This window comes from Bubalus bubalis, chromosome 3 (assembly GCF_019923935.1).
Source record: "Bubalus bubalis isolate 160015118507 breed Murrah chromosome 3, NDDB_SH_1, whole genome shotgun sequence".
Classification (NCBI taxonomy): domain Eukaryota; kingdom Metazoa; phylum Chordata; class Mammalia; order Artiodactyla; family Bovidae; genus Bubalus; species Bubalus bubalis.
The window spans coordinates 40,390,416-40,418,115 of NC_059159.1; the positions used below are offsets into that span (position 1 = coordinate 40,390,416).

The 27,700-nt window shown below is 50.9% G+C and overlaps 1 protein-coding gene across 8 annotated transcripts in view; it reads left to right on the forward strand.

Moving 5' to 3' along the window:
* The window catches only part of SLC43A2 (solute carrier family 43 member 2), a 41,388-nt gene that overhangs the window by 4,337 nt on the left and 9,351 nt on the right, over window positions 1-27,700 (forward strand). For all 8 annotated transcript variants that reach the window (XM_044940589.2, XM_044940585.2, XM_044940584.2 and 5 more), the window contains 7 exons: window positions 6,751-6,958; window positions 8,760-8,815; window positions 9,947-10,023; window positions 23,185-23,277; window positions 24,720-24,853; window positions 24,937-25,139; window positions 25,523-25,669. In XM_044940589.2, coding sequence (XP_044796524.1) covers window positions 6,751-6,958; window positions 8,760-8,815; window positions 9,947-10,023; window positions 23,185-23,277; window positions 24,720-24,853; window positions 24,937-25,139; window positions 25,523-25,669 — 918 coding nt within the window. The remainder of the gene's footprint in view (window positions 1-6,750; window positions 6,959-8,759; window positions 8,816-9,946; window positions 10,024-23,184; window positions 23,278-24,719; window positions 24,854-24,936; window positions 25,140-25,522; window positions 25,670-27,700) is intronic.

A 27,700-nucleotide genomic window follows, 5' to 3' on the forward strand; every position in this document is an offset into this window, starting at 1 on the left:
TGTTTATTGCATTTATTGAATGAGGCTTGTGAAAAGCTGACCAGTCTACAGCTGATTGAGATGCAAATTTGTCAGCGTTTTGTGGCTTTTAGGACCCATGCTTTGGTTTGGAAAATTTGCCTGAACCTGTTGAAAGGTCCTCAGAACTCTTGCTCGGGACTCCAGCCAGGATCCGGTCACAGACACAGTGTCGGGTTCCAGCGTGGCGAGGTGGGACAAAGAAACAAAGAGCTGGGTTTTCCGTTTCCCCTCAGCTCTTTAATCCCTGTCCACCCGATGGTCAGGGTGGATGACAGGGGCTGGGGACCTGGGCTGGCACTTGGCTTTGCCTCCCCAGCCCCCTGGTGTGGGCAGGAGACCAGCTGGGTTCCCAGCCCCAGCTTTCCCAAACCTGTGTCCTTTTGGCCTCTGGATGGCCGCTGTCACCAGCCCCACCCCCCACCCAACCTGTTTCTTCATTTTTCTCTCAGCTTAGGGGGCTGGTGCTCCCCGTGGATGTTTAATCTCTTTTATCTGACCCACACCCTCGGGAAACATTTTCTGAGATGCTGTGCTGGGCGCAGAGTAATCCAGGCCCTCAGGGGGTCTGCAGTCAGCCAGCATCAGAGAGTCACCACATACAGACCTATCCAATCCCACGTGGTGGTCAGACCCCAACAGAGAGCAGTGTGCCAGGGTCATGGGGGGTGAGGGGGAGAGCAGCCATGGGGATCTGGTTCAGCTTGGGTGGGGGGCTCTCTGATGCTTAGGCAGAAGCGTGGAGGGCCAGAAGGAGTGAGTCAGAAGAAGACAGGCAGTGAGCCCCTGAAGCAGGCTGTGTGCTGAAAGAGAAGAGGGAAAGGACAGAAGGGGAGATGATGACTGGAGAGATGGGAAGGAGCCTGCAGGGCCCTGGGGAGATTGGATCTCCTTTTCAAGGCAGGAAGAAGCTCCCAAGGCAGAAGAGAGGGTCAGATTCACCTATTAGCCTCTTAGGAATTATTGAGGGTTTGCCACATGCCAGGCACTGGGTGGGATCATGGCGGGGTGGGGGGCGGCTCTGGAGATGGGAGATGTGGCTTCTGCATGAGGAAGCCATGGTCCAGCCCAGCCATGGACCCCAAGGCAGCCCCCAGCTCTGTGCTCTTGACCTCCTCAGTGACTCTGTTTCGGTGACCAGGGACTGTACCCTTCACTGAAACAAAGCAGGAAGCTGGCCCCCGGGACCGTGAGAGGGCAGGGCCAGGCCTGGTCCCCACCAGACCGGGCTGAGGCTGAAGAAGTAGACATGAGACGGTCCCCGCCACTTCACGGCCCTGCCTTGTTATGTCTCTGCCGCTGGTGGTGTGTCTCAGACGTCACTGGTGGCACCTTTCACTTTTATTGCTGTGAATGGGCTTTTTTTTCACTCCCCACTCCCTGCAACCTTGGTTTATTTTGGATTTTTTTTTTTAATTCTATACCCAGGGTGAGAGGCCTGCAGGGCCTCCAGCCTCAGGATGTATCACAGAGGAGTTGATGCCCTCGGCCCTCTGCACCAACCGCCTTCCTCCTTCCCGTGACCTAATTTTCCTCCTCCATAGCCGCCTGCCCCCACCTGCCTTCTTGGCGTCCCATGAAGGTCCTGTCCAGCTTGGTTGGCTTTCGGGGACTTCATGGGAGCATCTCGGGGGCGGTTCCTGTTCTCGCTAGGTGACACGAAGGGCCACCTGGTGTGGTCCCTGACACTGCCAGCCTCGTGTGTCTTTTATTCTCTCAGCATTTTCTCTCTGAACTGCCTCTGACCCAGGTGGTACAGCATCAGTACAGTCTGAAGGTCAGGAGAGCTTTGAGGTCCAGCTGCCAAGACTCAAGTCTGGCTTCCCCAGGTACCGTCTGTGAGACCCCAGGTACCTGTTTGGATACTCCAGATGGCCAGATGTGAACCAGTGGGTGGAGGGGGAGGTGCTCAGTGACATAGGAACCACTAGCATGGAACACAGCGGCCAGCGCACACCGGCCCTCTGTGACCACAGCCAGGGGACCAGACCCTGGTCTGGCCAGCGCGGTCCTCTGATTGTCTGTGTCCTGCCTCGGGCTCGCTGTGTGTGAGGCTGACCTCTCGCCTACATACCCCGTGCCAGACGGAGATGCTGCTTCCTGTTGCCGGATAGACTAAGGATTTGAGAGAGACAGGAGATCCTGGGGCCAGTGACCATCAGCATGGAAGTCCAGGGGCTGGTATTGGGTGGGTGGGGCAGGGGGCTGCTCAAGTTTAGAGGGCCCTCCAGCCCTGTGCCCCTTGCTCCTCAAGAAGCCTCGTCTGGTCAGCTGTTCTGGCTTGTTGCCCTAGGGTAGGGGGAGCTGCCTCCTTGATCCAGGGCGGTTAGGGGAGCCTGAGTGGGGTCACAGCACCTTCTTTTCTCCCCTGTCTCGCTAAGGGTTTTGAGTGCTGGGTTCTGTGAGTGGGGCCGAACAGAGGAGGCATTGTTCCCTCCTCCCTGCCCCGGGTCTCCTCCTAAGCAGCCTCACGCCCGTTCCCTACACACTCTGGACACACCAGTTCCTCGCCTGTTTCTTCTTGGTTTACCTTCCCGGGTTAGGCTGGGCCACTCTGGCTGCATCTGTGATAAACAGGTGCAGGTGAGGCTCAGAGCAGGCTGGGCTGGGTGAGGGCTAAGCTCTAGGCTGGGAGCAGAGGGGCACCCCAGAGGCTCGGCACTTCCTGGGCGCGTATCTGTTTTGTGTTTCTCCGGCCCACAGTGGCCCAGGTGGGAGCAGAGCAAGAGGAGCAGCGTGGGTGTGACTGTGTTTGGGCATCTGCTGGATCTGTGATTATTCATGTGGGCTGTTTACTGCCAACAAAGCTTCGGGCTCACAGAAGGTTGAGTTCCGTCTGGGGCAAGGGGCACTCTCATGTTGCTCCCTGGGCCGGTGAGAGGCCACTCAGGCCTCCCCACCCTCCGGCTCATCTGTCTCTGGACATCACTGCCCGGAGCTAGGAGGGCAGACAGCCAGGTGGCCCCATTGGCAGGGATTTAAGAGAAGGCTTGTGGCCCAACGCATAAGGGTCCTGCTCTGTTGCAGCGGCCCTAGGCTGAAAAATGGGAGGGACAGATTCCCTTCCCTCCACTCTGCCTTCTCTCTCCTGGAGCCCCTCCTGTCTAGTTATAGGTGACCAGATAGCTAAACAATTCAAGATGTTTTTTTGTCCCCATCTTCAACTAAGAGCGAACCAGGGTGTCTGCCTTGAGTATACATGTTGCCTTGGGATTTCATCTTCCCTCTCTTGAGAAGTAGAGCCGTGGTTTTAGGTCCAGCCCTGGGGAGGACAGAAGCAGGGCCCCCTGGTGCCTCTGATCAGAGACAGTGCCTCGCTCCCTCCCCATTCAGTCGGGGCTCCCTGCTTGGAGAAGCCAACCCCACAGCACTGCCAGCCCTGAGTGATTTTGTGTTTTCTGATGGGCCCCAGACCCTACATGGCCACAGGTAGGTCTCACAAGCCAGCGATCCGGGACCCGCGGCTGTCCGCTCCCTGCTCCATCCACTCTGTTGCATCTGTGCTGGTTTGCTCACACCTGCACACCAGCCCGGAGGTGACCATTGCTTTGCCTGGTCCCTCCCGCTTCACATTCAGTTCCTGTTGCTGCTAGCAGAGCTGACACCCGAAACCAGTGCCGACCTGTGAAGCAGCTCCGCTCTTGCAGAAGTGGGCCCCACCGTGAACAAGCAGCTCCGGCCCGCTGGCCCTGAGCCGGGACCTCCTGGGCTCAGATGACCCTGTTTGTGATGTGTTTTGGCTGCCAGTGTGGTGCGGACATCTTTTGGGAAGCTGAGATAAGGTGGTGGAGATGAGGGGACGGAAATCTGGCTTGTTGGGTTTTGTCTCTGTGGCTTCAGTGGGTAACACCGTGGCTGTGATCTTCAATCCCCTCTGGCTTCAAGTTGGCGCCATGTGTCCTGTTTCATTTCTTCTTTCTGGATCCTTTTGGTCAAGGTGATCTGACCCCACTGTGTGCATTCATTCAGGAAACAGCAACCGTGCGCCAGGACCAAGGGGGGTGCTGGGGACACAGGTGACTGGGACACAGTTCCTGTCCTAACCATGAATTCATGCTATGGATGAATGATCAGTTACGGAACTCTGCTTCCAGTTACAGCATCCGGCTCTGCTACCTGCCGGTTGCATCATTATCCCCGTTCCAAGTCTCCCATCAGAGTAGTAGTAGTGAGAGTAATAACGCACGCGTACTGAGTTGCTTCAGTCGTGTCTGACTCTCTGCGACCCCATGGACTGTAGCCCACCAGGCTCCTCCGTCCATGAAATTCTCCAGGCAAGAACACTGGAGCGGGTTGCTATGCCCTCCTCCTAGGGATCTTCCCAATCCAGGATTGAACCCATGTCTCTTATGTCTCCTGCATTGGCAGGTGGGTTCTTTACCACTGGCACCACCTAGTAAACTTTTTTTTTTTTTTTGAATTTGAAACTTTATTTAATGAATTAATGTTTTTTTTTTTAATTTTTTTAATTTTTTTATTTTATTTTATTTTTAAACCTGAAACACTGTATTAGTTTTGCCAAACATCAAAACGAATCCGCCACAGGTATACATGTGCTCCCCATCCTGAACCCTCCTCCCTCCTCCCTCCCCACACCATCCCTCTGGGTCATCCCAGTGCACCAGCCCCAAGCATCCAGTATCGTGCATTGAACCTGGACTGGCAACTCGTTTCATACATGATACTACACATGTTTCAATGCCATTCTCCCAAATCTTCTCACCCTCTCCCTCTCCAACAGAGTGCATAAGACTGTTCTATACATCAGTGTCTCTTTTGCTGTCTCGTACATAGGGTTATTATTACCATCTTTCTAAATTCCATATATATGTGTTAGTATACTGTATTGGTGTTTTTCTTTCTGGCTTACTTCACTCTGTATAATAGGCTCCAGTTTCATCCACCTCATTAGAACTGATTCAAATGTGTTCTTTTTAATGGCTGAGTAGTACTCCATTGTGTATATGTACCACAGCTTTCTTATCCATTCATCTGCTGATGGACATCTAGGTTGCTTCCATGTCCTGGCTATTATAAATAGTGCTGCGATGTAAACTTCTAATAATAGTAATAACTTTTAGCTATTGGTTATGAGCACTTCCTATGCCTTTGTGAGCTCTAAAATATTATCTGGATTTTCTCTTTTATGTTACCCCAAATTCTGCTGCTGCTGCTGCTGCTAAGTCACTTCAGTTGTGTCCGACTCTGTGTGACCTCATAGATGGCAGCCCACCAGGCTCCCCCATCCCTGGAGAGATAGATATATTTATTACCTTATGCCCATTTTACAGGTAAAGAAACTGAGATAGCGAGAGATGAAGTCACTTCTCCCGGGTGATAAAATAGCAAGTAGAGGAATCAGAATTGGAACCCAGATCCCAGCACCCCCACCCTCAGTGTGCCCCCCACCAGGACCTGTTGGTCCGAGGTTGGCACAGAACGTGATTCACCCAGCGTGCATTTTCTTCCGTGACCTTGGCTCCCCCCCCACCCCAGGAGAGGCCCAGGCAGGCCTTGCCGACCTAAGCTTTACGGCCCTGGCGCCAGAGGGCCGCATGCAGGAGACAGCACTTATCTGCTGAGAGGTATTTCCTTGAGTCTCCCAGCGTGACCTCCTCGCGTCTAATCAGAGGCTGCTCGTCTCTCTGCAGGATTAGTCAGCATCTCCTAACTAGCAGTCCCGAGAGGAACAGGACGCATTCCCCACTGCGTGCCAGCCCGTCCTCCACCCTTCCGCCCCTCGCTGCCACAGCACTTTTTCCTTCCCTCTTTCTGCTGTCTTGGGGCTGGGTGGACTTTGGAGAGGATCATTAAGGACCAGGATTATGACATAGGTGTGGCCACCAGAGACAGTGACATCGTGACCCCAGTGAGAAAAAGAAGATAGGTGCCCTTTGACAAGTGAAAGCAAGTTATTTGGCACTCTTTTTTTTAAACAAAGAACCTTTCCCAAGGGGGTTCTGTGACTCGGTATATGTAGTAGTTGATGCTGTGAGAGCATGAGAGAGAATTTAGCACAGGGGATGTGTTTGAAATCTGATGTATTAGGCATTAATACACCCTTCCTCTCAATAGACACAGCTGAGCCCAGCAGCTTGACCTTCCCAAGTGGTCTAGGGTTGCCCTCCTGTACGCTGGCCACAGACTGCTCCCATGGACAGAGCTGCAGAGAAGCTCTAGCCAGTTTGGGGACCCACAGCCCAGGCTGGGTCCCAAAGCCTGCTATTCGAGGTGTCGCTTACTCTAGAGTTGGAATCCTGGGACTTCCCTGGTGGCCCAGTGGCCAAGAGTCTGGGCTCTCGATGCAGGGGGCCCAGGTTTGATCCTTGATCATGGAAATAGATCCACATGCTGCAACTAAGACCTGGTGCAGCCAAATAAATAAATGGGAATCCCAACCTGGGGCTTGTGGGTGCTGTAAAGACACAAGAAGCCCCAAGACTGTGGGCAAGACTTTTCTAAGGGCAAGAGTGGCGATTTCTTTATTGGATTCTTCAAAGGGAAGGTGACTCCCCTGTCCAAAAAAAGAAAAGTGAAGAATCTCTGTATTATCACTCCAGGGAGCTTTGGCCACATGGACATCCCAGCCTGCTGGGGGTATTCAGAGCTCTGAAGGGGCCCAGAGCTAGCCCTGGCCTTCTCAGCGGGCTGACTCTGGGTGGGCACCTGCCCTTCTGGTCTTTGGAGATCCCTGCCATGACCCTGTGATCAAGTTCCCCTCCCTCTACACAGAGAACGTCACCAACGTCACAGCGGGGGCCACGGCAGAACCGGAGCATGAGGAGGTAAGCCGGATGAATGGCTGGCTCAGCTGCAAGGCCCAAGATGAGATGCTGAACCTGGCCTTCACCGTGGGCTCCTTCCTGCTCAGTGCCATCACCCTGCCCCTGGGCATCGTCATGGACAAGTACGGCCCAAGGAAGCTCAGGCTGCTGGGCAGGTCAGTTCTGGGGGGGAGGCAGGTGGGCGGGGTGGGCGGGGGGAGGCAGGTGGGCGGGGTGGGCGGGGGGACCCCGGGCCACGATTCCCCACTGTAGGGGATCCTGGTATCTGCTGTCAGGGGCATTGTGGTGCTCCCTGAATGCCCACCCGGGACGGGGCTGCTGTGATCCTTGTGTTATTCCGATCTGCATAGAAAAGTCACGGGACTCGGGCCTGCCTGGGAGGACCTGCTTGTCATTATGATTTCTGGTCTTTTTCATCTTCCATCTCTGTGAGAAAAAAAGATTTTGAACACATACCTCTAATATAAGCACATGGAATCATCAATAATATACACATTTGTCAGGCTTCCCTGGTGGCTCAGATGGTAAAGAATCCACCTGCAGTACGAGAGACCAGGCTTTGATCCAGGGGTCGGGAAGATCCCTTGGAGAAGGGAATGCAACCCACTCCAGTATTCTTGCCTGGAGAATCCCATGAGCGGAGGAGCCTGGCGGGCTGCAGTCCATGGGGTCGCAAAGAGGTGGACACGACTGAGCCAACTAAGCATGCAGGCCTACACATATGTCATTCTTAATGTTTAATGTGCTTTATTTTTTCTTCCATTTTTATTGAAATATTAATTGATGTACAGCCCTGTGTAAGACTGAGGTATAGCATAATGATCATATTTACGTACGTCATGAAATGAATCCTACAGAGAACTTAGGGAACATCCACCATCTCATATAGTATTTTATATGCCTTATGATACATATACAAAAGAGATAAAATGGCTGAGATTTTAAATTACAAAATGGAAAATTATAAAATTTCTAAAATTGTAAAATAGCATTTCCCTACCTCAGGCACCTTAGTGGGTCATCTTATGCACCTCCTAGGGTGTGTTCCTTGGCTATAAAACTCCAGTCTGCCAGTCTCAGGGTCAGTCTGCCAAGCAGCTGGCCCTGTCTGGCCAGGGTCCTCCCCAAGCCAGTCCCACTGGGAGTGAGCATTGTGCAGGGCAGTGGTTGGCCATGAGCGAGGCCCGTGGCCCTGAAGGGAATCGGCCGGGGGATCAGTGTCATTCATTCTTTGGAGCTTACAATGGCTTGGTCCCCAGCTCAGAGCCAAGTAGAGGGGGTTTGAAAGCTGCCACTCATCATCCCTTGCCCCGTGGGGTTCTTTCTGTCCCCTGGCTGAGCGGACACAGGAGCCTGGGGGATGGGCTGTGTCCTTTCTCGCCTCACGGCCTTGGCTCTGTCCAGTCTGGGGAATGGAGCAGGCAGTGCAGTGGGGTGTTTACCGGGTCTGGCTTTGGGGCTTGAATTCCAACTTAGCCACCTGCTAGCTAGGACGTGGAGAATTTCATTTTTGTTTCTTTGTTGGGTTTGTTTTTTATTTATTTATTTTTAGGTATTTGAATGCCTGTGTTTGTGTGTGTGTTTTTTTTTAATTTATTTTACTGAAATGTAGTTGATTTACAATGTTTATTAATTTCTACTATACACCAAAGTGATTCAGTTATATGTTTATATGTATACATTCTTTCCTGTATTATTTTCCATTATGGTTTGTCCCGGTATATTGAATATAATTCTCTGTGCTATGCAGTAGGACCTTGTTGTTTTATTTTTGTTATTTTGAGTCTTATTTTTCTCATCCATAAAATAGAGCCAATTACGCTCCTTAGAACTGTTGAACAAAAGAATGTATGTAAATTTTCTGAAAGCGTCTTGACATGTAGCAAATACCTCCATATAAACAATATTAACAATAATGATGATAACCAATAAGGTAGTATTTCTCTTTCTTTTTAGTGCCTGCTTTGCTGTCTCCTGCTTGCTGATTGCATATGGAGCAAGTAACCCAAACTGTGAGTATGCTTTTCCTCTACCCTTTTGTCAGGGATTAGGGAGACAGCACCCAGAGGTGCTCGCAGGCCCACCTGCTCTAGGAAGCTGGGCCAGGCCTGTGCTCACTACTCGAGTTAGAGGGACACTTGTTAGACCTTTACCCACTGACTTAATTCAGATGGTGGCTGGATAAGCAAATGGCCCCAGACAAATGTCTGAGAGAAGCTCCCAGGGGATGAGGAACACCCATCTCATTGCTGAGCCAGGCCAGTCCCTGATGGACTCACTGATGCCAGCTTGAGAACCAGGCCAGCTGCAGGAGTGTGTGCCGAGGTCGTGAGCTGAACCGCTCAGAGCAGCCCAGGCCTGCACTTTAGGACAGCTCAGAAGCCACCTGGTCCCTAACTCTGCTCAGGTGGAGCTGATGCTGCAAGGACTTTTGGAACAAACACCAAAATAGGGCTTGACTTTCACCAAAATCTTGGGGTTTTTTTGGTTGTACTGCACGACATGTAGGATCTTAGTTCCCTGACCAGGGATTGAACTCGCGCCTCCTGCATTGGGAGTGCAGAGAGAGAGAGAGTCCCATGTTTCACTAGACTCTTATCCAGGCTCCTCTCCTGATTGGAGGGTACCTGTATTTTGTATTTCAGCAAACAGCTTTTTTAGACCTCTCCGTTTTGGGTAAAGGGCTTCCCTCGTAGCTCAGTTGGTAAAGACTCTTCCTGCAATGCAGGAGACCTGGGTTTGATTTCTGGGTCGGAAAGATCTCCTGGAGAAGGAAATGGCAACTGACTCCAGTATTCTTGCCTGGGAAATCCCATGGACAGAGGAGCCTGGCAGGCTACAGTCCATGGGGTTGCAAGAGTCGGACGCGACTTAGCAACTAAACCACCACTTGTGGGTAAAGTTAGTGAAGAAAGGGGGACGGGGATCCACCTTTTGCAAGAGCCCAAACTCCATAAAATAGGCAAGAGGAGGAGGAGGCAGAGGCTGGGCCAGCTCCCCAGGTGTCCAGCACTAAGCCTGATGGCTTGTCATCACTAGCGGCATTTGCTCAAAGCAAGCTCCTCGTCAGCAGTGGATCGGGCCCCAGCCTCCCTGAAGCTCAGTCGTGGTTCCGCTCTTACCAGCCTTCTGCTTCCTTCCAGCCCTCTCTGTGCTCATCTTCATTGCCCTGGCTCTGAATGGCTTTGGTGGGATGTGCATGACTTTTACCTCATTAACAGTAAGTACCATTTTAAAAATATATATTTATTTGGCTCTGCTGGGTCTTAGTTGTGGCATGTGGGATCTAGTTCCCTGACCAGGGATGGAAACCAGGCCCCCTGCACTGGGAGCATGGAGTCTCAGCCACTGCACTATCAGAGAAGGCCCAGTACCAGTTTTTTTAGAGAACATCCCTATAGACATCGGAGAAGGCAATGGCACCCCACTCCAGTACTCTTGCCTGGAAAATCCCATGGATGGAGGAGCCTGGTAGGCTGCAGTCCATGGGGTCGCTAAGTCGGGCACAACTGAGCGACTTTACTTTCACTTTTCACTCTCATGCATTGGAGAAGGAAATGGCAACCCACTCCAGTGTTCTTGCCTGGAGAATCCCATGGACAGAGGAACCTGGTGGGCTGCTGTCTATGGGGTCGCACAGAGTTGGACACGACTGAAGTGACTTAGCAGCTATAGACATCCCTTTATGGCTCAGATGGTAAAGAATCTGCCTGCAAAGCAAGAGACCTGGTTTCAATCCCAGGGTTGGGAAGATCCCCCTGGAGAAGGGCATGGCAACCCACTCCAGTGTTCTTGCCTGGAGAATCCCCAAGGACAGAGGAGCCTGGTGGGCTACAGTCCACAGGGTCACAAAGAGACGGACATGACTGAGCAACGAACACTTTCACTTTCTAGTTCAGTCATCTTTTTGCAAATCTGAGGCAGCTTTTATTGACTCTAATTTGCTTGCCTTCCATTCACCTGCATCTGCTGGAGTATCCCAAGCAGTAAGGGTTGTTGTTGGTGAAGCTGGGGCAGCAAAGCCTATTTCCGGCTCCCAAGCTGGGGAAGTCCTGCAGACAGACTGGCAGGCAGCAGAGTCAGTCTCAGAGCAGCCTGTCTCCTGCCTCCTGACCTTGACTCAGGCACCAAGGAAGCCAGCTTAGTAGCTGTATGGAAGAAAAACAACCTGCCACCTACTCTCTTTTCCCTTATTTTCTGTGGCAGCTCCGGCTAACAGTGAAACCTCAAAACAGACCTCTCTTGGAATCACCCTGCCCCTAACTGTTGCTTTGTTCAGAACTGAATGAAAAACTCTGGGGAATTACAGAGTCTGCCCTTCTGCTTGGCTTTCTTTCTTTCTTTTTTAAAAATAATTTTTATTTATTTATTTTATTTTTGGCTGTGCTGGGTCTTCATTGCCACTCGGACTTCTCTCTAGTTGCGGCGGGCCGGGGCTACTCTCTAGTTACGGTGCTTGGGCTTCTCATTGCAGTGGTTTCTCTTGCTGCAGAGCACAGGCTCTAGGTTGCAGAGGCTTCAGTAATTGTGGCGCGTGGACTCTAGTTGCAGCCCCCGGGGCTCTGAGCACAGGCTCAGTAGTTGTGGCACACAGCCCCAGCCACGTGTGGGAATCTTCCCGGATCAGGGGTCGAACCTGTGTCTCCTGCATTGGCAGGCAGATTCTTTACTCTGGAGCCACCAGCGAAGCCCTGCTTGGTTTTCTAAACGCCAAGGCACAGGGAGCCCTTCTCCTAAGGGACGGAGATCCTTTCTTGGGATGCTGAGCACTCTCTTCTGGTAGCCCCAGGACACCATAGAATGGGCTTCTTTTGGAAGGGAATGAGACTGCATGAAGATCCAGGTTGAAAGAAAGTCCAAAAAAAGCCAAAAGAATCTTTCCCCGAAAGGAAGAAGGGAGTTATCTGCAGGTTCACCTGGTCAGGCGGGTATGCCTTTCATAGCTGGCCATTGGGAAAGAAGTGAGAATGTGAGGCTTCCCGAGGGATTTCTCTGTCCAACAGGAACGTCTCGCCTGCCTTAGTTTCCCCTTAAGAAGGTTTTTAATGACACAGTGCCTCCCAGCCCTGTTTATCTGCAGTGCATTGGCTTCTGCTTTCTCTTTCCACTAATGAGTCAGGGATCAGGCTGCTGAAGGGCGCTCGTTTAGCTTTAAGGGGGCCCTGGAGCCTTGCTGGTCTTCTTCTAAGCAACTTGAAGAGGTGCTGACATTCCTGTGACCCCTGGCCTGCAGGCTGTGAGCCAGAGGCCTGGTTGGACCTGATTCCTCTTCTCAGCCTTCCTGTGCTTTCTCCATTTATTAACTTTATCCTGGTGGGAAGGGTGAGCTACCAGGGCCTATGTCTGTGGAAATGGAGCAGTCAGTAGAGTCTGTGTTAGGCTGAAAGAGGCACCACCCAGGACCGTATACATGGTGTGCTCCAGAGTGGGGGACTCAAATATCCAGGATCTCTGGTTGCCTTGCCCTGGTAGTGTGAAGGAGACTGACTTGGTACTCTTTTGTGCATTTTTATTTATTTTTTTAATCAGGTAGATGATTTATTTCTTTGGCTGTACCAGGTCTTTGTTGCAGAATATGGGATGTAGTTCCCTGACCAGGAATCAAACCCAGGCCCCCTGCTTTGGGAGCAAGGAGTCTTAGCCATTGGACCACTAGGGAAGTCCCAACCAGATAGATTTTTTTTAAATGGGTGTATCTCCCTCCCTCTCAAATTCCCGGGGTAAGACGCATGTTGAAGCTGTACAAAGTATGTTATGCTAAGTCACTTCAGTCGTGTCCGACTCTGTGCGACCCCATAGACGGCAGCCCCCCAGGCTCCCCCGTCCCTGGGATTCTCCAGGCAAGAACACTGGAGTGGGCTGCCATTTCCTTCTCCAATGCATGAAAGTGAAAAGTAAAAGGGAAGTCACTCAGTCGTGTCCAACTCTTAGCGACCCCATGGATTGCAGCCTAACAGGCTCCTCCGTCCATGGGATTTTCCAAGCAAGAGTACTGGAGTGGGGTGCCATTGCCTTCTCCGACAAACTATGTTAGAACTGTCAAATACACCGATTCCGTTCAGCTGTGTCCACTGTGAAGCAGGAGCCCCATTCTGTTTGTTCTTTGACAGCGTAAACATGACCAACTCTTTCATCAAAATGAAAAATGAAAATCTGGCATCACCCCCATTATTTGAGCCACACTGTGTCTATGTCATGGCAGTTCTGAATTTCAGGATAAAAGAAAGAGATGGTCCTTGAACTTGAGTATATGCTCTGAAATACAGAAAGATGCTCTATTGTTATAAGCCTAAAACAGATTAAAAACCTCCTCACCATGAATCCCCGTTAGGGTAGTCTTCAAAATGAGATCATAGTTGTGGTCCACAAATCCTGTCAGGGTGGCTAGGAGGGTCATAAGAATTCTTTTTGTTTTCTTCTCTTCTTAATGATTATAAAACAAAAAGGTTTGATTTTAAAAAGTCAACTATTTGAGAAATGTACAATGTGAACTGTAAAATCCTATAAGCCTAACTTCATCAGTTTAGAATGTAACTCTTTAGTATTAAAAAAGGAATCTAAGTATACTAAAGTTCTTTTCAAAAGATACACTGTTACAACTTGCCTTTTTCACTTGACAATGTATCTCTTACGTCTTTTCCTGCCAGTCCTTAGGAATCTACCTTATTATTTTTAACTCTAGAGATTGGCCTCATTATTAGAGAGTTCCATGTGATTCTCTAATATAGATTGCCATGATTTATTTAACCAGTTTCCTGCTAATGGACTTCTGGGTTGGTTTCCAATTTTTCTGATTTATGATTCTGCCAAAGTGAACATCCCTGTACATGTATTTCTATAAAATAAATTCCTGGAAGTAGGATTGCCAGGCCCCAGGATCAGCATGTTTTAAATTTTAATGTAGACTATGGTCTTCCCAAAAGGGTATACACAGATGCTGGCCTTCCAGCATATCTGAGAAGCGTTCTTCCACACCCCTTCCAACAGCCTGTCCAGATTCTTATAAACATTAGCCAATCCAATCTGGTGAAAAATAATATGCTACAATTTAAAATTTCTTTAACTGTTAGTGAGATGGAGCATCTTTCCACCTCTTTTTGATGATAACTTGTATTTCTTCTGGGATTGCTTCTTTGTGTCTTTTGTCTATTTTTCTACAGGGTTGTTTCTCTCTCTCTCTTTTTTTTTTTTTAAATTGTGTTTTGTAAGCCCTCTTTCATACACACACACAAAATAGTTCTCTATCTGAGTGAACAGTGGTCTTACCCTAAGATTTTTAGGTCCCTATGAGGTCCATGAAGAAGCTTCAGGAGGGCTGGGCATTTCTTTGAAATTCTCCAAAAGCAAATTGTGCGTGTGTGTGCCCGGGCAGGTGCGTTTTTTTCTAGGGGAGGGTCTGTTGCTTTCATCAGCTTCTAGTAGGTCTGTGTGAAGCTGAACGCACTGTAGCAGGAGTGTTTCTCTTAACTCCTTGCTCTCCCACAGGGAGGTAAAGGCTGCACAGGCCAGACGGTGACCAGACAAGAAAACCGTCTGATCATCCCCTGGAGCATTTGGTTAGCAGGCATCTGTTTTAAGATAGCCTGGTGGCCTGTCCCTCTAAGGCTCCCATTCTTGGGTCTAGAGCAGAGGTCAGCAGACTGCTGCCCCCCAGGCCACATCCAGGCCACTGCAGGTTTCTGTGAACACAGATTTATGGGCACAGAACCGCTCGCATCTGATTCTTTTGTGCTGACGACAGTGGAGTGAGTGACAGTGACAATCTCACTGCGTGGAGACCACATGGTTGCAAAACCTAGAATTTCTCTGGCCCTTGGCAGAAAAAGTCTGACAGCCTTAGGTCTAGAAGCACAAGAAGCTGCTCAATCATGATTCCCTGTCAGAAGGCAGGGGCTCACCCCCACCCCCAGCCCCAGCTCTAGTTATATGACCCTCCTCCTCAAGCATTTTTCATGCCATGGGCTTCCTCCTCTGTGCCCTGGCCCGAGGGACCTCCTTGGGCAGTCCTCTGTCCCGCAAGGCTTCAGATAAGGAGCATTTCTAGATCAGACCTCGAGAGGGGACTGAGAAGCAGGTCAGTGAGGGCAGCCTGCGGTTCTTGGGCCATGTTCTTGGGCCGTGGGGGCTTCTGCTGAGCAGAGCTGAATCTAGTCCTGACACAGCCCAAACCTTTTAAAAAGCAGAACTGTCAGGATCGGCTCCTGGAGGTGCCAGACCAGCAGCACAATGGCACTTTCTGTTTGGGTCTCCCAGCCGTGCTCTCATCTGGGGGACAAAGGAGTCTTCAGGGTCGCCTTTAGGAGCTTCCTAAATCAACAGCTTTGGGACTCAGTGACAACCTAGGAATCTGGGGGGAGGGGGGTTGTGTTGCCAGGGAAACCTTAATTGGGGGACTTTCTGAGTCCCAAGGGGTTGTGGTATAAATAAGGATGACCAGGGACTGCAAACTGCTATCCCCATTGGTGCTAGTGAAGGGGCCCTAACTTCACAAAATACCTTTTCCCCACCAGCCTGTAGACCCCCTTCCAGAGCCAGAGAGGTGTGTGTACCCATGGGTGATCCTGCCCCCATGAGCAGAGGCTGGACCTCCTGCCGGGTGGGCTGGCTTTCCCAGGTCCCTGCCTCAGAGGGTCCTGGGCGATGCGACACCCTTAGAGGAGGAGGGTGCAGGTCACTGGGGGTCAGGGCCCACCCCAAGGTGCCAAGCCTCAGCCTCCTCTTGGGCATCTGGACAGCACACTCAGGTCTGTTTGCTCACTGCCTTGCGTTTGTTCAAGTCTTTAACTCGCTTCAGCGGCTGGAGGAAAACAGCGGCCGGCAGCTGGGGTGGCGTCTGGGGGCCACCACCCAACGATCTGGGGCCGGGGTTGCTTAGAGATGGGAGTGGATGCCACCAACATTGTGAACATGTCTTTTCCACTTCATTACTCTGACCCCTGTCAGCGTGGGTGGGACGGGGAGTTCTGAGCTGAAACCCTCCCAGAAAAGTGATTGCAAAGTGCTGCCAGGCTCCTTAATGAAAAAATTTCTCTGTGGGCTTTCCCTGTCTGACTCATGGGAGTCTTACTTGGAGCCTGAGGAAGAAATGATCCCATGGGAGTTGAGATCTGAGTTTGAAGAGAGCAGAGTAAATGCCCATCTTTGTACACCTGGGAGGAGGGGAGGGAGAGGATTCCAGATATAGCAGTGAAACAGATGGCCCCCTCCAGGGCTGTGAGTGGAGTTTAGCATTCCTGCTCAGGTGACCTGTTTCTATGGCTAGGAGAGGGTCCCCACGGCACCCCATGTGCCCCACGTGCCAGGTAAGCAGGACTCGCCTGCTGCCCCCAGCCAGCTCTGCCTCTGTTTCTGTTGTGTGCTCTGAGAGCCCAAAGCCGTCAGCCCATCACCATTGGCCTGGGAAAAATCCACCCATTAGAGGGTTTCCACCCCGTGAAGTTGCCCCAGCACGTGACTCATTCAGGGGTGGACTGAACGTGTAGTGGGAGCCTCGGAAGGGCTGGACCTGGCTGGGAAAGTGAACTAAGTGGCTGGGGAAGTGGGGCCCCTCCTCCCCACCCCTTCAGCAGTGAAGCGGAAAGGTGACCACAAGGACATTTACCTGGCAGCGTGTGCTTGGAGCTGCCGGTCGTGAAGGGTAGAAAAGAGCCCAGCTATGCTGAGTCCACTTGTCCAGACTGGTACCTGGATCCTGGCCTGTTCAGGTTGCACGGGGCTCTTGGGTGTGTACAGCAGCCACTTGAGGACAAGGGTCACCTTTGAAAAGGGCCTGAGGGCCCAAATGCCAGTCCCCCACCCCCACTCTGGATGGCCCGTGGCATCTCCCCAAGAGCCAGGGTGAGCCCCCCCTAGCTGGTGGGCTCCGGAGATCACTGATTTGGAAAGCGGGTGCCAGGTGGCTCTTATGTCCCTGCCTGCCAGCAAGCCCCAGGCCTGTCTTGGGGGCTCCTGGGAAGAGAGACATCTTAAAGAGGGTCCTCCGAGGAGGGCCGCCCATCCTCACTGTGCTGGAGCCTAGGCTTCTCGGCCAGTAGCTGGCTTCGAGGCCAGCACTCCAGGGGAGGGGCCGTCTGCAGCTGCTGTTTTCCCCTCTGGGAAGGTCACAGAGCCGGGGCCTGTTTACAGTGCAGCCCAGGGGCTGAGCCAATGAGTCACCACCAGCTCGAGCGCGGGGATGGCATTCCGCGGCCGGCTTGGAGGACGGGTTCTGCCTGGCTGAGCCCACTCCAGCCCCCCTCCTACCCTGGGGCAGCAACAGCATTAATGGTGGCCATGGTGGGAAGCCCCCCAGAGCCAGGGAGGGGGCCTTCGCACTTCCCCCCACACCCAACCTGCGAGAGCAGTTGGGAACCCAGGGTCAGGAAACCGCCCTGCTGAGTGTTTTCCTCGCATCTGTCTTTGCAGCTAGGCTGCAGCTTCCTACTTGGCAGGAGTCACGGTTCTTCCCCCTCCGCCCGGCCCTCCAGCCGGCACTAGGCACTCTGCTCAGTCCTCAGCCATCATTCACTCCATCACCAGGGCTTCTGAGTGGCCATTATGTGCAGCTGAGGTCGGGCAGAGGCAGAAGGAGGGAGGGAGGAGGGGGATGTGGAGACCAGTGGGGGAGGAGACCCAGACAAGATGAAAGGAGAGTCTGCAGCCAAGGGCAGCCTGACAGTGCTGCCCTGGACTGTGGGGAGGTCAGCCGGGGGAGGTCAGGGAGGGAGGAGGCAGGTAGGTCTAAAAGGAGCTTTGGAAAGGGTGTAAGAAATCTCTAATGGGGAGAGCAAACAGAATGGTATTATAAGGAACAGAGAGAGGTATGAGAGGTAAGGATAATTGCCTTGATGCTCCAAATCAAGTGTGGACCCTTCAGGGGCCGCGTGTGTGTTTTCCAGGAGACAGAGTAGCCCAGTGGTTATGCACATCAACTTGACCTGCTTTGACTTCTAGTTTTGACCCTTACCAGCTTAGGGATCCCTTGACTGTTTTTTTTTTAAAGAACTTTTGTATTTTTGGCGGCGCTGGGCCTTCGTTGCTGTGTGCAGGCGGGGCCCACGCTTGCAGTAGCTTCTTTTGTTGTGGAACATGGTCTCTAGGACAGGGCTCAGTCGTTGGGGCACACACAGGCTTAGTCGCCCCACAGCATGTGGGATCTTCCTGAATCAGGGATCGAATCCTTGTACGCTGCATTGGCAGGCAGACTCTTAAACTGCTGGACCACCAGGGAAGTCCCCTTGACTTTTCTAATCCTAAAGTCTTGGAACCATTAAGTGAGGGTAATGAGTGGCACTTTCTTGGTAAGGATGTTATGAGGGTTTTTAGGATAATAATAGTTTCTGTTATAATAACAATGCTACTATATTATTTAATATATTAACATAACCGTGTATGCTGTCATATGTTATAACTTAATAATAAGGAAAAATCCTCTGATCAAGCTGCTCCTGGGCAAATGGGGGAAATTTCCTCTAGCAGGCATGACAGCTTTGGGAGGAAGGGAAGGAAGTGGCTTAAAGGATAAAACACAATTAGTGTTAACATTTGAAAAATAATTAGTGCCCCCAGGGTAAACTTCACGCCGCCTGTGTTTGCTGTTTTGTGACCACACACTGACCACTGCCAGGATGTTTATGCTTTAGCTTTCACTGGTCAAGGTCATCCTTGACACTGTTTTCAGAGAAATTTCATCTGACACAAATGTTGTTTAGTCTCTAAGTCATGTCCGATTCTTTTGCAGCCCTGTTAACTGCAGCCTGCCAGGCTTCTCTGTTCATGGGACTTCCCAAGCAAGAATACTGAAGTGGGTTTGCCATTGCCTTCTCCAGGGGATCGCAAAGAGTCGGACACGACTGAGCTGCTAGCTACTACGAAAAGCTGAAATACTTTGAGCTACTACTAAAAGCTGAAATACTTTGAGCTACTACTAAGAGCTGAAATACTTTGCCTACCTGTTTAAACACTTAGTAGTAGCTAGTAGCTCAGTCCGACTCTTTGCAACCCCAAGGACTGTAGCCTATCAGGCTCCTCCGTCCATAGGGTTTTCCAGGCAAGAGTGCTGGAGTGGATTAGCCATTTCCTTCTCCAGGCGATCTTCCTGACCCAGGAATTGAACCCAGGTCTCCTGCATTGCGGGCAGATGCTTTACCGTCTGAGCCACCAGGGAAATCCACTTAGATTGGTCAGAAAAACCCTACCATCAACTAAGACATTAAAAGGACAAACTGGGAAAACATACCTAATGATAGGAACAAACTAGGAAGGTCTTTAATGTATAAAGAGCCTATACCAAATTAATATGAACGAATTAACATCTTCTTAGGAAGAAAGGACAAATGAGGAATGTAATTGACTGATTTTAAAAACTGTAGAAAAAAATGTTCAAAGTCATTAGCAATCAGTAAATGTAAGTTTTTTCAATTCCAATTGGTGTACGTTTTTTGGAAGGTAGTTTGTTGCAGAGTATCACAAAAAAACTTAAAAACGTGGATTCCCTTTTGCCAAACGATTCTACTTTGGGGAATTTTTACCTTAAGGAAATAATAGCTATTTGCGTATGTGTTTATCTTCAAGCATGTCCATTAAAAAATGTTATTTATGATAAAAATTGAAAAGGATCTGAGCACATCAGAGAAATGGTTGCATAAATTATAGACCATTCAGAAAAGGAAATACCAGACAGGTGTTACAAATTATGTTGAAGATGAATACAGGAATAAATTAGGAAGTATTTATAATATACAAATAAAAAAAGAAAAAGTTTTTAAAATAATATGTAGTATCTGATTCCAGTTTGGTTAAAACTTATAGATATTTATAGGAAAATAATTGAAGGCAATTACATCAAAATGATAATGTGGCTATATCGGGGGAATTCTTTTTTCCCCAAGGGGAATTTTTATTTCATTTTTTATGTGTATTTTGTTCTAGATATTTTACAATGAATATGCGTTGCTTTCCTGACCAGCAAAAAATAACTGTAAGGTAAAGTGTGAGATGTACACATTCCTGAGGAGGCTGTATAGTGTGGTTTGCCCTGAGGCTCTGTATACCCTAGGAATGTATACCACATGCTTACCAAAAGAACATATTAAGGAGGGGGAGGATTTTCAGGGTGTTGTAAAGAATGTTCCAGGCAGGGAGAGGCAGAGAAGCCAGGAGGGCAGCTGGGAGGCTACTGGCCTTGTCCAGACATGAGGGCGAGGATCTCATCCAGGGTCAGATGGAAAGTCAGAACCCTCTCCCAGCTTCCTATTCTTGCCTGTCCCAGACGCAGTCTGGGGAGCAGACTCCAGGAAATGAGGTCAGAGTTGCCCACTAGCCCCAAGCTCTGTGGTTTTGTTGGCCTCTAGCTTGGGTTAGGGTAGAAGAAAAAGGGCTGGTAAGCAAGCTGTCTGCTTTTCAGAAGTATCCCCTTGCCCTGTCAAAAAGTTGGGAACACTCTGCACCCAAAGGTGACGACCATGGCAGAAGCGTTTCCTGGCTTGACTGTGCTGAGTGGCTTTTGTCCTCCATCTGCTTTTCTGATTGGGTTCTAAGCCCTCTTTTGTGTTGCTGCTGTTGTTTTGTGCTTTGTTTCTTTGGCCGTACTGCCCTGCATGTGGGATCTTAATTCCCCTATCAGGGATCAAACCCATGCCCCCTGCATTGAAAGCACAGAGTCTTAACCACTGGACTGACAGGGAAATCCCTCTAAGCCATCTTTGATCCCTTCTTTCTTCACATGCCTTCCAGGCTGGAACAGTTTCCCTCTTCCATACAAGCAAAGCTAATCTTTGGATTCTCCCTGGGGCAGATATGGGCCTGGAGATACCTGAAGCTGCCTTGGTGGAATAGCCAGTGAGGCACAGCCCAAATACGTGAGCCCAGGATCTGAGGGGTGTCCTCTGAACCGCAGCATACCTGGGAGGCATGTGTGCAGAGTGAAATTGGGTGCCTTTCATGCTCACCTAGGAGTGCTTGGGTGGCCATGAGCATGTTACCTTTCCTCTGTCTCCTGCTGGGGAAGTTTCCACATGCTCCTTGTCTCCCTCCGACCCTCTCTGAGAAGCCTGAGTGCGCATAGGGGGCTGGAAGAAGAACTCTGTGTGTGTGGCGAAGCTGTTGAGGCACCCTGGCCTCATGTCACAAGATGGCTTTGTTGGCCGCACACTATGGCTTTATTTATGTTGCTTTTAAATCCTGGGATCCCAAAACATCTCAAGTCTCTTATTCATATTTTTTTTTTCTTTAACAATGACACTGAGACATAATCCATGTACCATACAATTCACCTAAACTATATAATTCAATGGATTTTAGTATATTTATAGAGTTACACACCTCATCACCAGAATTAATCATATTACCCCAATCACAATTCTGGACCGTTAGCATTTCCTCCCTGTCTCTCCCAGCTTCTTCTACCCCAGCCCTAGACAACCCCTCATCTAGTCTGTCTCTAGGGATTTGCCTGTTCTGGACATTTCACATGAATGGAATCATACAGTTATGTGGTCTTCTGTGACTGGTGTCTTTCACTCAGCATAATTTTGCAGAGTTGACTTGTGTTGTAACATGTATCAGCTCTTCATTCCTTTCTGTGGCTGTGTAATATTCCATTGTGTGCATATCCCACAGTTTGCTTATCTAGTCATCCATTGATGGGCGTGAAGGTTGTTCCCACTTTTTGTATATTATAAAGAATGCTGCTATAAACACTCATGTACCTACATGTTTTTGTGTGAACATATGTTTGTGTTCGTCTTGTGTATATACCTAGGAGTGAAATGTCTGGGTCACATGGTAGCTTTGTGTTTAAATGAGGCGCTTCCAGACTGTTTTGCAAAGTGACTGCGCCATTTTACATTCTCACCAGTAGGGTAGGAGGGTTCCAATTACTCTATATCAGCACCAGCATTTGTTGTGTTCTATTTTCTTTTTTAAAAAATTATTATTATAGCCACTTAGCATGCACAGGGGGTATGAAGCAGCATCTCATTGTGGTTTGATTTGCATTTCCCTATGACTAATGATACTGAGTATCTTTTCATAACGGTTATTGGCTATTTGTATATCTTCTTTGGAGAAACATCTATTCAGAAATGTCTGTTTGCCCACTTTAAAAATGATTTTTTTTTTATTATTACTGAGTTGTCAGAGTTATTTATATATTGCAGATAGGAGTGCCCTATCCAATACATGATTCATAAAAATTTTCTCTCTTTGTCTCATCATATTTTCATTTTCTTGATGGTGTCCTTTGAAGCGCAAACATTTTTCACTTGGATGATGTCCCTTTTTCATTTTTAACTGTGGTCAAAACAGGCAGAAATGATGAGGGGCAGGTAGGTAAATACATTCACACTGCTTGTGTTCAGCAAACAGATTAACTTGCAGGCAGCCATCACGTGGTCCATGTTTGATAAAACCCCAAAACGATTCCAGACATCTTGGCAGAGGGGCACGTAGCTTAGGTCCATATAAACAGCCTGAGTTCAATAAAACAGGTTTGCAGATCCAGAGAGCGAGTCTCAGTGCCAGGGCCTGTGTGGGTGTGGATGGAGAACCTTCAGACCAAGTGGTGTGAGCTCTCCTGAGGTTAGCGAGCGCATGGACGGCTGCAGTTAGGGGAGGATGCGCTTCACCCCATGCCAGTCTGAATCCATGACCTCGTTGTAATAGTTCACCATGCCTGAATTTGTATGGAATCCACTGAGGGTTTTAGCTTCGCAGTCATGTCGAATGGGCCCAAAACAAGCTCCTGTGAGATGGGAAGAGTGGCCTCATGGGGAAGAAAGCCTGAGCTTTTCTTGCCATTGATCTTTCCAGGTGGGAAGAGAAAGCCCTCCTTGAACCTAGAAAATGAGAAGCAGGACTCCCAGGCCAGCCTCCTCATCTATCCCAGAGACTGTAAAATTCTGATTGGCACCTTCCAGAGACCTACTCTTCTCAAAATCAAAAGCAGCTTTTGCTGACATCTGGTCGTTCTGGAATACTGATATTTTTATTTATAAAATTAGGCTTGCATCCTCAGATAGATTCTTATTTTTAACAGACTTGTTCCCTTTGAGGGTTGCCTTACTCACTGGCATCTCCTTGTAACCCTGCAGAGACCGAAGGCCCTAGCCTGTGCCAGAGCAGAGAGGAGGGTCTCTTGCCAGCCAGGAAGTCCTGTCTGCACGTGCAGAGTCTGAATTCTGCATTACTCTCCCCTTCTTCCTTTATCACCCTCAGTCCGGGAAGAAAAAACGTGCAATTAGCAGTGATTATCCCTGGACTGATGCCTCGTGAATTACACAGGGAGGAGAGCAGATAAGACACAAGGTGCCCGAGGATGCCGTCATGCTGTCTTCCCTTCCTCCTTCATCCTCCCTGTCTGTCCCTCTTTCAGCAGAAGTTTGCCTTGCTTCTTGTCTTTCAGCTGCCCAACATGTTTGGTGACCTTCGGTCCACATTTATTGCCCTGATGATTGGATCCTATGCCTCCTCAGCGGTCACCTTCCCAGGAGTCAAGGTGAGGGTGTGTGCTGGTATCTGAGCAGAGGGCTCTCCCGAGACTCCTTCTGCCCTCCCCGAAGAGGGAAGTCACTGGGGCCTGCCCTTCCCCCCACCCGCACCTGGGAGGATGCACCTGGGCACCTCTGGGAGTAAGAGACCTGCTGGGCCAGGGGTGGGGTGGGGTGGGGTGGAGGCGTGAGAGTGGGCATGGTAAAGTCAAGCATATCTCTGCAGGGTATGACTGCAGGCTGCCTTTGCATTTCAGGGCTTGGGGGAAAGAGAGGGGGCGAGAGAGTGTCCCCCATCCTGAATCCAGCTCCAGTCCCCTCTCCCTCCCCCCCACCCCGCCCCCAGGTCTGTTGTCATTGGGCTGTTGCTGCCTACTGCCAGAGCGCTGCTGCTCACAGCCAAGTTGGTTCAGCTGTTTCCCTCCCAGGCAGGATTCTGAGCCCGTGGAAGTCACACGGGGTCAGGATGAAGCAAGCACCTCACTGCTCATCAGTCTTGGTTCCTGCTCTAAATCCTGTTGTTCCTGAAAGTTCTTCAGAACCAGCTTTTCTCTGCGGTGGCCCCAGCTTCAATAAATCCCCTTTCCTGAGGTCCAAGGGGAAGAGGCCGCAGAGCAGGAGGAGGAGTCATAGACATGGGCCGGCCACCCAGGCATCGAGCTGTCCGGAGAAGCTAGGGCCACCGTCCCTGGATGTTAGGAATCCTCAAGTTCCTGGAGTGCGGAGGAGCCCTCAGGTTCCTCCTCCTCCTTGTCTCAGTGTCCGACTGCTGGTCCCCTCCCTGGGGAGCTGGGCAGCTGTCTGCCACCGCCCTGGGGACCCTTGGGCTGGAAATAAATGGCAAAATTGGCAATAACAGTCTGGCAGGCTTCCCACCAACCAGGCCCTGTACTGGGCCCTCTACTGGGGTCATACCCGCTGAACCGCACCTCAACGCCAAGAAGGTACATGCCAGTGCCACACCCATTTCACAGAAGAGCAAAGGGAGACATTCAACTGTTCATTCCGCGAGTATTTTTTTGGCACCTACCATGTATACACTTCAAGGTGCTAGAGAAACATCAGTGGACAAGTCTAGGGATTCCTATCTTCAGGGAGCTGGACTAATGATGGATGAGGAAACGAATCATAAGTCAAAAAATCTCAGCCAGGGCTGTTCACTGTGAGCCGGTGCCGTGATGGGCAGCTGGGGGAGACCTCTCCAAGGAGGTGACGTTTGGTCCAAGCTGCAGGCGTTTGGTCCAAACTGTAGGCATTTGGTCCAGGACGAGCAGAGATGATTGAAATGCAGGTGCCTGGTGACCAAACATCCAGCCTGAGGGGCCATGTCCCCACCTCAAAGCTCAGCACAGGCAGACCAGGACTGCCGGGTGCCCCCTGCCCACTCCGGCTTTTCTCTGCTAACTCTGCCACACCCTGACTCCGACCCCTGTCCCCTTGTGCCTCTCAGGTCATCTATGACTTTGGTGCCTCCTTCATTGTTATCCTTGTGGTCTGGGCTGGCTGCTCCGGGCTGGTTTTCCTCAACTGCTTCTTTAATTGGCCCCTGGAGCCCTTCCCGGGGCCAGAGGACATGGACTACACGTAAGTGGACCTGCAGTCTGCCCCCACTCCAACACCGGCCAGGGGCGTGGGCAGCATGACAGACACTCTCCCGTGGCCTCCAGGGTGAAGATCAAGTTCAGCTGGCTGGGCTTCGACCACAAGATCACAGGGAAGCAGTTCTACAAGCAGGTGACCACAGTGGGGCGCCGCCTCAGCGTGGGCAGCTCCATGCGGAGCGCCAAGGAGCAGGCGGCCCTGCAGGAGGGCCACAAGCTGTGCCTGTCCACCGTCGACCTGGAGGTCAAGTGCCAGCCTGATGCCACAGGTGCCCACCCGCACGTGGCCCCTCACCTCCCAAGCCTGCCCTGAGCCATCAACAGCCGAGTGACAAGGAGGGGGCATCCAGTCCAGATGGGGACCCCCATGGGGTCCAGCACCCCCTGAGGGCTCTGTGGGTACCGCCTCCCTTCCTCCCCACGTCATCCCTCAAGGGCAGGCAGCATCACCCACCCTGCCTTATAGACTAAGCTCAGAGAGGGTGAGGTTCACCCAGCTTGTTTTGTACAGCTGGCTGACCCCACTGCTGCACCCAGCTGTCTGCCTCATCTGGTGTGTGGTGACGGGGGCCTCCCGGGCTCACACGTGCCCTGGATGGTAGGTGGGCCGTGGGCCGCCTGGTCCTCCCTGAGCCCCCGGTTCTCCCTGCAGCGGCCCCCTCGTTCATGCACAGCGTGTTCAGCCCCATCCTGCTGCTCAGCCTGGTCACCATGTGCGTCACACAGCTGCGCCTCATCTTCTACATGGGCGCCATGAACAACATCCTCCAGTTCCTGGTCAGCGGCGACCAGGCCGTAGGTAGGTGGCTCCCAAGCCCTGGGGCGCTGCCCACGCGCAGTGGTCACTTCTGGCCGCCTGAGGTCAAGTCCACCACCTGGCCAGCCGGAGGGTGTGGGGCTAGGCTGGGTCAGCGGGGCAGTGAGATGGCAGAATCCAAGGGCCTGATGGTGCGTCAGAGCCGTTTCATCACAGCCGGGCCCAACTGTTCTTTCTCGTCCCCGCCAGAGTTTCCTGGTTTAGGAGGGAGGAGAGGACTGAAATAACTGTGTGTTTGGGGTGTGGGGTGTGTTTTTCGTTGCCTGAGGGGGGCGGTTGACGTGTGTGTTTATAAGAGAAGACGCTGCACAGAACACTGTACTCCACCTGAGAGCCTGTTGAAAGACAATCCATCAAACCCAGCGCCAAGAATCCTCTGGGAAACCGCAGGGGTAGCGCGTGGAGAGGCTGGGGTGGGGGCCCAGCCGCTGTGGCTGAACACGGGGTCTCCTGGGAGCTATGTCCTGAACTGGGAAGTGAGGCCAGGTGGAGCCTTCTTCCTCTTATGTGATCCTGTCCGGGCTTGTTACTTCTGGTAAACAGAACTGATAACCCACCTGCCCACTTTTCCAAAAGAACACACAAGCTGATTAGAGGTTTTGATTCTGCAAAGAAAGTCCGTACTTCCTCAGGGCCTGAGCTGAGTCAGCTTTAGTCATCCGAAATCAGGACAAACACATTGGGTAAATCCTTTTTATTGGCAGTCTCATTGGTGTGCAACTTTTGGAGTTGGCTTAATTGTTTTTCTCCACGGGAAGATATGCCAGGCAATGTAAGGGTTTTAGTTGTTGTTGTTGTTTTTCTTTTTAAATTTATTTTTGGCCGCACTAGGTCTCCGTTGCTGTGTGAGGATTTTTCTCTGGTTGCGGCCAGCGGCGGCTCCTCTTCCCTGCAGTGCAGGAGCTTCTCACTGTGGTGGTTTCTCTTGCTGTGGAGCATGGCCTCTAGAGTGCAGACTCCATGGTTGTGGCACATGGGCTTCATTGCCCTGTGGCATGTGGAATCTTCCCTGGCCAGGGTTCAAACCCTTTTGCCCTGCGTTGGCAGACGGATTCATTACCGCTGAACCACCAGGGCAGTCTGTATGTTTTTTAAGAGGATAAGAAACTCAGCTATAAGAAAAGGGGAAGGAGACTAATGGACACACACAATGCAGGTTCTATTCTGAAAATGGGTGTTCGGACGTGAAGCAACATGGAAAAACCCCATTATGTGCCCTTGCAGAAATTCACAGCAAACACGAAGATGGGGAGAAAAAAATAACCTGTTTAGCTTCATTTCATTCAATGATATTCCCCTAAATTTCAACCGCAGGAACCCTTTTATTACGTAACATTCATTAAAATCTGTCCACCGTACTTTGGGGAGAGCTGATCTAGCCTGTCTAAAGGCCCTTTATTACATACCCTGAGGCCCAGACAGGCAGAGTCCCTGATGAGTATAGAGAAAAGGCCCTTACTGGCCCTTGGAAGGCAAATCTCCCTGCTGCTGCTGAGTCATTGGCCTTCTCTTTTACTTTCTCTGAGAAATCTTTTGCTGCCCAAGAGGCATTTTTTTTCCCCGCTTCTGTTTCCCTCTTTCAGAAGTCAGTTTTAAGAAGTAGAGGAAGTTGGGCCAGGAAATTCGGTCCACAGCTGACAGTGCATTGGTTTTCCCCATCCTGCTCCTCTGAGCACTTGTGCCTGAGAGCTCACACACGCACACATACACACACACGCACACATGGACATCTGGATGTCAGGATCAGGGGGCTGGCAGCACTGGCTGGTCAGACACTCAGGCTGGGTGTGGGGTGGATTCTTGGCCACTTCCCCATCGTGGTCCCCCCACAAGTGCCACAGGCCTGATTCACAGCCCGTCTGTGATGAGGCCCCAGCCGCACATGACCGAGGCCCCAGCAGGCAGGAAACCATCATCAGATACCCGTGCGGGGCACTCTGAGAGTCAGGGCTCCGTGGGAAGTGATGTGGGTGCTGGGCCCAGAGCGCACCACCCCCACAGCCCTCTCTCTGT